The following is a 12,592-nucleotide window of genomic DNA, read 5'->3' as shown; positions in this document are numbered from 1 at the left end:
CACATCTCCAACAAATACTTTCCCTTGTTCGTCAATGTTATATTTTGCCTATTGAGCTCAAATTCCTTTTGAATATTATTTACGAACAAAATGCCGCTCCTGGCTGGTTTTGTATTCATGGCACGGGACGAGGTGAAGGATCAGGAATGAAGTAGCACAATTCCACAAAAACTCAGTTCACGCTTCACAAATCTTTTTCTTTTTTTTTTTTTTTCTTTTTTTTTCCCATCTTCAGATGGCAACGACAGATGGGCCTCAAAAGTGTTTGCTCCAATATGTTTCTTGCCTTCGTCTTACCTTCATTTTCCCACTAAAATGCACAGGCAGCACACTGCACTTGATTTACAAATTCATTTGGAGTTTACAGTGTATGTAGTGGGCTATAGGGAAGGAGACATTTATCTGATGCTGCCCAGGCTGGCAGCTCCGAGGCATTTCTCACAGACAATAAACAGGTTTATTATTTATTTGTCCTCACAATGCTGGAGCGTGCCAGTGTTATTTTATGTGCGTCTCTTAATTACAAACGGCTGTTTCTTACCATGTTCTGCTTTATGTCATTAAAGACTCCAGAAGAGCTGGATGACTCTGACTTTGAAACCGAAGATTTCGATTCCCGCAGCAAGACCAGTGTGCAGACGGAGGACGACCAGCTCATAAACGGCCAGAGTGCACGTGTAAGTCCAACCGTTTTCTTCTCTTATTTTTATGTAACACAAAACGATGTCTAATTTTTCATGGAAGAGGAAAAAAATGTGATATTTTGCATATAGTATAAACGTGGCATCCCACCTGAGACCCTTTTGGTGCAGTCATAGCTTCTTGTCTTTTGGGGAATGCCTCCATCATGACTTTCTTTTAGCAAATCCTGTCAATTAGTTGTCGTGTCAACAGATTATCCTACCTGAGCTTTAGGTAACTAATTTCTTATGTCAAGGGGTATGAATACCTTTGCAAGTCATTGTTGTTCTCATGAGGCATTAAAAATGCAGTGCAGGATGTCCGTATCCTGAAAAAAAGTCTTAAATTCATGTATCTAAAATCAAGGCCTTAAAATGTCTTAAAGTGTAAGTTCACCTTAAACACATTAATCACAAATCTTAAATTTTGGCGTGGCTGGACTATTTAATCTCATATTATCCGTTTATTTTTCTCGTGGGACTTTTCTGTCAAGCCAAACGTTTGAGTCGCATTCAGACATCTTCGTTCTGAGACCCGAGGCAGTTAAGGTTACTACTAACAAGCTGCTAATAGCTAGGTAGCTGTTTTTGCATTTATCATGGGTAAATGCAAATTTATCGCCTGTTGGCTGGACAAATTTTGTTTTCGCCACTGGCTCACTTCTGTTGCTGACCTGTATGATGCTACATATATTTTAAAAAGCCTTGGCACTTTTACTATATAAAGCATGCTAAAATACATATAAATGTTAAATTTAATTCATAATTAACTTCAGAAAATCTTTACAGTGGGTGAAACCCTACAGTAAGTGAAAGTATTGCTATAGTTTCCTTATTTAAAGCTATCTTACTGATAGATCGAGGGAACAGAACGGTTAAAACAAAGATGGATTTAAATCGGATTGAATATTGACCTACAAGGTTGTCATGTTTCAGTTCAATAACAACCTCCAATTTGAATTAATTATGTACGTAGTCTTAGAACAGCGAAGAAAAATAAATCATGGACTTTTTTTAAAAGGTTGGATGTATGATGATTTGCAGCAAACTTTTTATGCTAAGTCTGTCTTAGCAATTATCAAACACCCCGCCCCCACACTTACTGATAATGGGTGGTGCACAGTTGGCTGTGGCACCACGGTGGCTAATGTGACCAAAAGATTTGCAAAAACTCCTCTTGTGGAGCTCTGCCACAGATCTGGATCTCATTTGTCCTTTTGTTGCCGCTCATAAATCTGTGTTTATACTCCCCGACTTGATAGTTGCAGTCTCTCAGGGAATCATAGATTTTTCTAGGGGAGTATTTTAACAGATAAAATAATTTATCTAATCTGTAAAGTACTGAACAAACCTACTGAAGCACTGATCTGATGTTTATGCCTGTGTCCCTTTGCATCTAGTAATCACGCCTGTACTGCACTAGATTTACCAGCATTGCCAAGCTGAATGTGGGTGCTCTGCAGTCTACTTTAATTCACTTTAAATTCCACCTCAGCTGTACATTTGGAAGCCAATAGCATTAATAATTTAAAGAAGAGAGCTATAACTTAATCTTAGAAATCCGCTGGGGCAGAATGATCCATTGGTACCGATTCAAGCAATTTGTTTTGATCACCAAAGATTATCTGACTGTTTTGTTTGGAGGGATCTTTTCATTTTTGCACCGCCAACTTGCTTTATTCAATCTTACCTGGCTCCAGAGAGACGGAGCCATTTTACCAGCAATAGAATAAAAAACTCTTGCGATGATATTCGATTTCCTCCTCTTAAGTGTCTGCCTACCTCAGCCTGACAGGATCATTGGCTGAATGTCTGATTAGCTGTTTGGGAGCTGCCTTTTTATCTGCCTACTCCAACAGGATGCATAGACGCGTCTGTGAGCTGATTTGCACTAGATGTCGAGCACTGCTAATCAAATAGAATAAGCTGTGCGTTATAGATGTGAATCAAATCCAATCTTTAGCTGGAGCCTTTACCCCCCCTTACACCTTTTTCTGTGCACAGCACTGCATGTATTATTTGCAAAGCGATACCAGGTCGAAGTCTAACCCAGTAAACTTCTTCCGCTCCTCTTTCTGCAGGCCATCATGGCTCAGTTGCCTCAGGAGCAGAAGGCAAAGATTGCCGAGCAGGTGGCTAGCTTCCAGGAGGAGAAGAGCAAGCTGGATGCTGAGGTGTCCAAATGGGATGACAGCGGCAATGACATCATTGTGCTGGCTAAGCAGATGTGCATGATCATGATGGAGATGACAGACTTCACCAGGTGAGATGGAACAATAATAAATGAACTAAAAATGTCACAGCACATTTTAAAAATATCTCTGATCAGATTGTCGGGGTTTTTTTTTTGTTGTCCTTTTCCATTTTCAATCCAAACATTTTGTCATATGAAGTCACTCACATTAATACTTCTATAGTTTCTTTCCTATTCAGTCAACATGTCATCGTCTCAAAGACGGATATCACAAGCTTAACTTAAGTCTGTGTCAAATACAGTCCCTCAGTGAGCCTACGTCTGTTCACCAACATTTGTTCTTATTTGAACAATGCTTCATATGGAGTTTAACTCTGCTGTTCGTGCCGCACAGCTCTCCATTTTACTTAAGCAGTGGGGTAGCGAGGATTTCTTCTTTATTATTTTTCCATCCTCTCTTAATCTTAATATGCAGAACCATAAGCAGAGCATCAAATCTGGCTGGCCCCTGTTACATAAATAAGCTGCAGTGTGTGTGCAGCGGGAAGAAAAACGAAATGGACAGTCTTCCTCAGAAGAGCCGCTGAAGGCCAAATTCACACTGATGTGTTGACATTTATATATATATATTTTTGCTGTTTGTTTTTTTGTTTTCTCTGTGGTACGTTGAGTGGAGTGTCGCACATAGTTACTAATTAGAAATGAAAAAATGGGATGAGTACTTGGGTTTCAGTTTTAGCATTAACATGTATTTTTAATCTAAAGTTTTATATCCAGCCCTTTGTAGGCATTGACTGTGTAAGTGTTGGAACCTGCAGGCATCATTAAAGATGAGTTTTCCCCTCATCTCATTGCTTCGTTTCTTGTCTTTAGTGACTTCTCGGGGCTTTCTGCCTTTACTTTCGTCTACCTCACAACATTTTCGCCCACACTAGTTGAGAATAGGTGCCTTAGCCACTGCTGAGTATTTTTCCTCTATCTGTTTTTGTATATATACGTTTTGAGTCGCTGTCTATCTGTAGTGCAAAGAGCCCACCAGTCAGCTGTGCTGAATTTGAGCTGGCAGTGTCTCAGTGCGCTACAGGATTCACCCAGCTGCTTCTGTCACATTGTCAGCACACACTAGCTACCAGTTGTCATTGGGAGTCAAACATGCCCTTGTCACGACTTTTTTTTATTTTATTTTTTTACTTTTTTTTAATGTGATTTGCAGATATTTTGCCTCTGTTTTGCTTCTATTATTTTTGTAGAGAGACATCTTTTGTTTTGTAATAAGTGCTGCACCAGAGTTCACGTTCAAACAGTTGGATATTCATTATGCAGTTGACTGGTTTTATGCATCTGTCCTAAAAGGCCTTGTTGATTTGGTTTAGCAGGGCATTACAGTGAGTGTATAACAGTGGTGAGATTTCTCACATTTTGTTTTGTTAGAACCACAAACTTCAGTGTATTTTATGAGGATGTTATGTGAAAGAGAAGCCGTTTTCACAACAGGAGACCAAAATGCACTACTTTGTCTTAATAACATTCGCTTTGCCCTCTACATGGCTTTAGGCAACTTTAGATGATACTTTTCTATGGTTTCGGTTAGTAGGAGCTTTCTTCTTGCAGCTTGTTCCTAAAGACTAGATTAGTTGAATGCAGGCTACTAGTTGCTATGTTGACCTGTTAGTCTCAGTAGTTCCTCCAGTGTTGGTCTCTTGACAGCTTCTCTCACTACATCCCTCTTCCAGCCTCCACTGTGTCTGTTTAGTTAGCTTTTTTCCATGGTTTTTCTATTTTTGGATGGTTTAAACTCAGCTTCAATAGTTGCAGGTTTAGCTTTGATAACCTAAACAAACCTGCTTTAAATTCCTCCACAATTACTCCCTTCTATATGTTGTATCCTTCAATTTTAAAGATGCTATTTGCTCACTATTTTTCTTTCACAGAACAGTTTGGGCTAGAATTAGAATGACAGCGTTATACAGCTGGTCTCAATTTACTAATTAAGTGACTCCTGAAAGAAGACATTTCCGTACATTTTATTTAGAGACATCAGCGTAAAGGGGCCTGAGTACAATTTTCAGATTGTACTTTCAGATCGATTTTCATCCGACTTCATAATGTGGAACAAACGGTGAAATGTTTAAGGAATGAACACTTTTAGAAGGCGCCGCATATTGAATGTTTGGTGGCATTTATATCTTAAAATGTTTTAAAATACATATGTTATAGAGTTACAAATGCTGACAATTGTGATGACTATCTTGCTTATGAAATGTTCCCTCTGCTCTCTAGAAGCTTCAGCATCTCGGCCACTAAAAGTGTAAATCAGGTTTCTCTGGCAAGGGCAGTGATAGTCCACCGGTGTAAAGGCTCTTGAAGAATAGCATCCAGCTAAAAATAGCATCCAAACGCTCCTTTGCAGATGCAGTGTTACACAGTGAGTGTTAGACACACGAATATCGCGACAACAATTGCAATTTGATATGTTATGCATCTTTACTAGAAACTACTGTTGCGTTCACATGAAGAAGGCATGAAAGTGGCTTAAATGCATTTTTTCACTGAATGTGTTTGTATAACTTTTTGCTTTTAGAAATGTGAGTGAATCACTCTGGACATTTTGTTGCAGACGTGTGAGTCACATTGGTAATGATGTAATGTCGTCTCTTTATCCTCGTCTTCTGAATGGGTCAAAGAGCCTGTCGCGCCGACTAAATATGTAAAATAGTGAAACATGGCAGAGCAGTTTGAAATGTTAACAGCCAGTGACCCGAAAGGTTGTGCAGAACCCTGCAGATTTTATTTGCTGCTCAATCTTTCAAAGCAGTAAGGATAAAAGTATTGCAACCTTTTACTACTAAATGGTTGGATGGATTCAGATATGAGGTTATTGATTGCCTTGACATTTTATTTTTTATTTTTTTATACTGCATGAATACCGCCTCTCCCACGTTGTAAAGCTACTGTTCAAAGCATCCCCCAAGAATTCAAAAAAGAAAATTCAAATACACATGATTTAGGATTCATTAATTTTGCATACTGCAGAACTTTTGTCTAGGATAACAGAAAGCATCTCCACTGAAAATAAATTAAAAAATCTGATTTTACAATGAGTTTATTAAGTTGGACAGGTTGATCCAAAGCAGGTATTACTTTCCTCGCAAGCCTCATGTGCTGTACTCACATTATTAAACTCATCCTCCTCCGTAGTCCTGATTATCTTGACATCTAATCAGCAGTTCAGCACCGATAATAGCCTGGATAAATCACTGAGCTGTCAAAAAGTTCTCTCTTCATGGTTTTATTTACAACATTTAGCTGCAGGACTTGTTGTTTGGCAAATGAAGTGGAGAAAACTTAATTTTCAGAGCTGTGCTTGAACACTAACCCGCTATCAGAATTTGTACCATGTATTGCCTTTTTTTTAAACAGTGCAGCATATTTTCCAAGGATTTCATTATTTTTCCACCTTCATAGCAATTTTTTTGTTTTCTGACACTTTGAGCAACAATGTTTTCTGCTGGACTTCTACACACATTGCATTACGTTTGGAACCTCTTATAATGTGTTTCCACTGTGGAGGCATTTTGTTTGACACTGAGAGTGTAACTCCTGTAGATTAACCCCCCAGCATGTAGAAGTGAGGTTTTAGCTTTGTAATTAAAACCAGTTTTCCTTTATTCTTTTAGCAGGAAAACTACAACAACAATTCTCTAACAGTGATAACGCTTTATAAATTACTGTCAAACCAAACCTAATGGAAACTTTAAGCAAATTTCGGAGATAAAGACTTCTGTTTTTATTCACTTTTTGAGGAGAAAAGAAAATTCGTCCTGCTGTTCTTCCATTACAGCCTGATTATTTCACAGCATTTAAAACAATTTCATCCTTGAGACTAGAATGTTGTGATTTTTAGGTAAATATTTGATATGTAGATAATATACGTGTGATAATATAACTATATAACTATTTCTATATTCAAAAATGTTCAACCCATCTTTGTGTCAATCTTTAGTCACTGAGTTTTCATGGGAAGGCTGTTTAAATCTTCAACATGTATGTTTCTCAAACTCTAAGCTCCCAGGCTGATTACAGTGTAATTAACCAAAAGGAAATGAAGTAAAAAAGGAGAAACTACATGGATGAAAAGGATGCCGTCACAGCAATGCTTGCATTACTACATTACTACTTTACCACAAATCTTCACCGTTTGTCCAAAGTAAATCCATAAAGTACAGCGTTTCAACTCTACTGCTCTGATTCAGTCTTGATTTTAACCAAAATACAATCGATATCTTCACAAACTTACTGCAGCTGATACGCAGCCGCCTTTTTTGTTACTTTGCAATGACGCTCCTGATTGAGGGTAAAACTTGCAGTTCAGTGTTTAACACACATTTCTGTTGTTTCCACCCAGACCCACAAACAAAGCTTGTCTTAGAGAGCACACACACATAGCCAGCTAATCTATCCATACATTACGCCTTCGCAGGGAAGGTCAGTAGCCAGTGAATTCAGCCTATGCCCGAATTATTGTCTTTTGAACCTTGAGATGGTGTGAAGCTCCTCCAAGGTTGATGTATGAGGTAATTGACCTCTCCTGACAAATTTGCAGAGTGTGAGAGGAGTTCATGTCGACTTCAGCAATGCTTGTGGCTGCATGGCAGCGTTCATGAATAAGACATTTTGTCGTCTTGGGTACATGTAACATGTCCAGCAGCCACATTGCACACACCTGGAGGAGCTCTAATTATACTTTGCTCTTATCTGCACATTCTGAAACGTACCACCTGTAAAGAGTTTGTCTTGTTTTTGAGACCTGTTTATTTTCCTAGCTTGGTAGAAACAAATCCCTAAGAATAAGTCACTGGTTGTATATAAAGATGATAAAAAAAAGGGGGGGACACTACTGGTCAGATATAAATCAGTTGTGACTTTTCCTTTATGTTGTACTTTTTTGAGAACAAACCACAATAGTGTGCTATCAGCTGCCTTTTTGCCTGTATGCGTTTTTTTGTTTTTCCCCCCCGCTTCCCAAAGCATCACAATGCTTTCAGCTCCGTCTCCAGGGGTTGTCTCGTCCCTGGAGGACTTCCAGTATGTGCTCTGACGCATGGCCTTTCCCACTAGGACCCTGGCTTGTTCAACATCACAGCAGCAGAGGGAGAACAAGAGAAGGAAGGTTTGGAGACGGGAGGAAAGGATGGAGGAAGTGAGAGAACAGAAAACAAAATTCCATCTGTTCTGGGCTGGACGGCTCTTCTTTTTTTTTTTAGCCTGGAGAGAACAGCTTTGAATCCAATTTGTCTCTCTTGCCAACTGTGTCCCAAAGTCCCTTGAGGGGTACCGAAAAAAGGCAAATAGCTGACGAGCTTTTACAGTGGGTCAGGTCAGAGCTGGATTGACCTGTGTTGGGATGGACTTTGCGTTTCAATAGGGGCAAGGATTGATATTGTATATTGGGTCATTTAACAAAGATAAATACACAATTGAAACTAGTTGTGACAACAACTATCAAGCATTTGAAATAACTGGCAATAAGGTTTTTTTTTTTTTTTTTTTTTATCCACTTTTTTAATTGCATTTGTTTACTTATATAACCTTGAAAAAGTTTGTAGTCGAGCATTTTTGATAGTTTTCTCTGATCATTGCGATGCCAACGATGCATCCATGTTTAATATGTGTAATCATTGTGCTCAGTTATGAATTTTTATACCTCAAGCTTTTACCTGCACAATCCCCAGAGTTTACGACATGCTACTGCTTCAGAGGGAAAACAACTCTGTTAAAGAAGCAGGGGCTCCATTACAGAGATTTTACTGCTGCATTACACTGACTCCAGTAGAGGAAAAAAAAATGTTGACTGATGTTTCCATCTTCTATCTTCAGGGGGAAGGGGCCACTGAAAAATACATCTGATGTCATCAAAGCTGCCAAGAAAATTGCAGAAGCGGGAACCAAAATGGACAAACTGGGACGCAGCATCGCCGACCTTGTAAGTGAAAATGAACCCATAAAGGCGAGGGGTGATGTAAGCTACACCTTTGTGCAGCCCACCCCTGTAAACTCCTGCAGTAAGATGTGTTCAGTCTCAACCCTTTTATTTCTGAAAGGTATGCATGTGCTTCTGGGTATGGTCATTTTTTCCCCCCATTTTATTCTTTTGTCACTCATTTTGAACATGTTTTGTTCTGAAATTGTGGTTTTTGAGGCTGAGTTTGAACACTCTCTTTGAAGCTTTCTGTGCTACCTGTGTTTGTCTGCTCTGAGTTCTTCTAGATCTACATAGATATTTGTTAAGTGTTTTGGATTTATCTAAAATTAAAGAACTCTACTCTCGCGATTGTAGGTGTTATAAGATACTGTTTAAATTGCTCCCAGCTGTAACAAATAACATACATTTGTTTGTAGTGTTGCCTTGGTAGTTCGGCAGCAAAGATTGAAATTAGCAGTGTTAAAGTGTTTTTGTACATGATAGTACTTGAGATTTATTTGAGGTTTGCACATCTTACATTTACTGTTCTTGTAAATCCTCTGAATTTATAACATCCGCAACTTACCTCAGAAACTTTTGCTCTTGACATGGAGCATATGTATTCAACTAACTGAATTTGCGTTAAACTGTTGGATAGTTGATGCATCTTTCAACTTACGGACAGTCTTACGTATTGCATCTGGGTCTGCAGTATGCATAAATTTTATTACTAAAAACATGAAAAACTTTAGTTTGCCACAGAACACAATTGCAACAGAGCTTGTCTGTTGGAAGGATGTTGTTTGCTTCTGTGGTCGAAATGGTACCAGCTGTGGGTTCTTCTAAAAACCACTTTTGTTCGGGAACGCTGTTGCCTCTGAAAGGACACAGTCTTCAGATGTCACAGATTTCGGCTCGGATAACAGTTGGCTCCGTCGGTCTCTTACTCTGGTTTGTTGACAACAGATGACATGTTGGCAAAAACCTAATAGCTTGAGGGCTGTCTATTGTGGAAAAGGTACTGCCATGGTAAAAACGGTACAGCTTCTTTCAATTTTAGGATTTCTCTTATCAGGGCAAAATAGAAATCACCATGTCCTTAAAATGTTTTCATCTAGGCGTTGGAAAAACGGCCGATTCCTCACGGTTTGGGCCAAGATAGACAAAATGGAAATTCTCTGTGGAAGATGAGACTCCTGCTGCTTCAGTAGGACTTAAGAAAGAAAAATAGAAAAGCAGTGCCGCTAATCAGATGTACTTGATTAACTAATCATCAGCAGGTGTAGCTACTGTTAGAAAAACAGGACTTTCTGCAGTTTCTGCTTTCATGCACGTTGTTGTGTGTTTGCACAAAGGCAGGTCGAAAATGCATTACCAACGACCTTAGAGAAGCTGTTGTCGCTGCCCATCAATCGAGCAAGGGTTCTAAGTCTGTTTCCAGATGTCTTGAAGTCAATCATCCTACCATGAGAGAGATTATTCACAGCTGTAAAACATTTTAGACGGTTGTCAATCTTCCCAGGAGTGGACGTCCCAGCAAATTCACCTCAAGGTCACCGTGCCAGTCTCAAATGACAAAACTACAAAAGCTTCATCTCGTACTCAAGAGGCCTCGCTTGTTAAAGTCCATGACAGTAGAACGAGGAGTAAAAGAACTGCTGTGATGGGTTGAAGGATAAAGGCTTAAAAAAAAGAAAAATATATTGGTGCATCCAGGATTTGCTGAGTCGCATCTGAATCGATGACCTTTTGGGTGGATGAAATCCAAGCACAGCACCAAATCTCATTCCAGCTGTCAAGCATGGTGGTGGACAGTGATGATTTGAGCTTGTTTTGAAACCACAGACTTTAAACACTTGTCAGTCATCTATAAATTAGAGATACAAGGTGTTCTTGACTGGCAGCTAAAGATTTGTACAAATTGGTGATGTAGCATCAAATCTACAACATATAATGGCTGAAAAAGAGAAAAGTCAGTGTACTACAATGATTAGTTCAAAGTCCAGATTAGGTTCATATGATGTGAAGAAGCTTTAAAGAGCTGGGCACAGATTTTCTGCAAACCACAATGTACTGAATCAACAAGCATGACGACTGAGGATTTCCTCCTAATGATGTAAAATACATCCAAACAAAACCACAGACATGTAAAAAGGCGCTCTCTTTTTCTCTTGATTGTGTCTGTATTTTATATGTCAGGGTTACTTAAACAGATTTTCTTTACTTTTGTTTATGGGGAAACTTGCGAGAAGCAGTGGCGCTTATTACAATCTCTGTAGCTGCTTCATGAAAGGTTAAGTCTTTCCCTCCTGACTCGGTAATGACTTGTCTGGTTTCTAGTTGGAGCCCAACTATTGTATTCAGTGATTCCTTCACTAACTGGAAACATCTGCTTTTAAGGCTTCAGCCGAGTTCGCTTCCCTCATTGTCAGACATAATGAGCTGCTGGCCTCCTAGAACCCAGCACGTCTGATATTTTATTTAAGGTGCCCTCAGATCTTTAATATTAGAGAGTCACGTCTATCACAAAGTAGCAGTCCTACCTGTGGTGACCTAATTGCATTTGAATCATCTGAATGGGGAATAAGCCGCCCTGGAAAGTCACTTTTTTTTTTCTTTTTTTTTTTTTTATATGCCTCGCTGCAGCTTTTGAAGATGCACATTTGCTTTAATGAAAACAGTGTTATCCCCCAAAGAAAACAGATGGGCAACTGTGCAGTTGTGTATGTCGGTCCGTGCATGCCTGCATGAGAAGCTTCTGTTGACTGGCATTGGTTCTCTGTAGGCACATATGCATAGATGTATCAGATTTGGAGGAGTATTTACCCTTTTATCCTCTGCTATTTGTAGAAACTTGTTTCTGTCTTTTATGCATTATCTGCGGTTGGTGCGTGTGTGTATACAGACATCCTTTTAAAAGTTTTGGGGGTTTGAAGCACTCAATGTATAAATAAATGAGGAGCTTTGGCTGTTGAAACAGATGTTGCAGCCAAGAGTAAGGACCCCTTCAGCCTCTGAACCCATCCAGCTGTCCCTCTTAGCCTTTCTATCTTGGCAAAGACCAAAAACACTAAAGCACCAGGTGATTCTTAGCCCCTCCGACACGTCGACGACGACGCCTGGAGACTGTCGTGGGGGTAGAGGGAAAGAAAAGGCTTCAGACTGGAGAGGTGGAAAGAAGGGGGCAGTGCATTTTTTTTTTGTGGAGAGAGAGGTACAACCCTCTGGAGAGATGAATCCATTAAGAGTGTTTCGCCTTTTAATTAGCAGCATAATTGCCAGGTGGCAGATTTTTTTTTTTCTTTCTGATTTTATTTATTTATTTTTTTATAATGCTGGTGGTTTATATTTAGGGCCATACCTTCTAACAAAACAGGAGATGCCACCAATCCATGTGCACCAAAGCATGGCACACGTGGTGAGGGTCGGCATAGTCAAGCAGCAGCAGTAGTTAAGTGAATCTCTGCTAGGATGCACACAGACTGACAGAGTCAGAGGAGCAAAGGCAATGCTGGGACTGTTCATTAACCTAGGCATATTAATCACTTGCGTTCTGTGCCTCTGGCCTGCAGGGCCTGTGAGGGTTTGCTCCTCCTATAAAACACACTGGCAGATGGTCCCAGACTGATAGAACTACATCTCACCCCACCTTTCCTTTTTTTTTTTCTTTTTTAATAACACTGCCATGTAGGGTTATGATTTTAGAATATTGTCTTCTCCGTAAATGTGCAGGTGGACATGGTGTGGTTTGGACTT

At 39.5% G+C, this 12,592-nt stretch overlaps 1 protein-coding gene across 1 annotated transcript in view; it reads left to right on the top strand.

Moving 5' to 3' along the window:
* Window positions 1-12,592, top strand: part of ctnna1 (catenin (cadherin-associated protein), alpha 1) — a 71,646-nt gene that overhangs the window by 47,311 nt on the left and 11,743 nt on the right. Inside the window, exons 14-16 of the mRNA XM_007561539.2 lie at window positions 567-677; window positions 2,762-2,943; window positions 8,752-8,857. Of these exons, the coding sequence (XP_007561601.1) occupies window positions 567-677; window positions 2,762-2,943; window positions 8,752-8,857 (399 nt within the window). The remainder of the gene's footprint in view (window positions 1-566; window positions 678-2,761; window positions 2,944-8,751; window positions 8,858-12,592) is intronic.

The sequence above is a fragment of the Poecilia formosa genome, unplaced genomic scaffold (assembly GCF_000485575.1).
Source record: "Poecilia formosa unplaced genomic scaffold, Poecilia_formosa-5.1.2 Scaffold128, whole genome shotgun sequence".
Lineage (NCBI taxonomy): Eukaryota > Metazoa > Chordata > Actinopteri > Cyprinodontiformes > Poeciliidae > Poecilia > Poecilia formosa.
The sequence above is the reverse complement of the archived record's forward strand: the minus strand, read 5'-3'. Positions and strand labels throughout refer to the sequence as shown.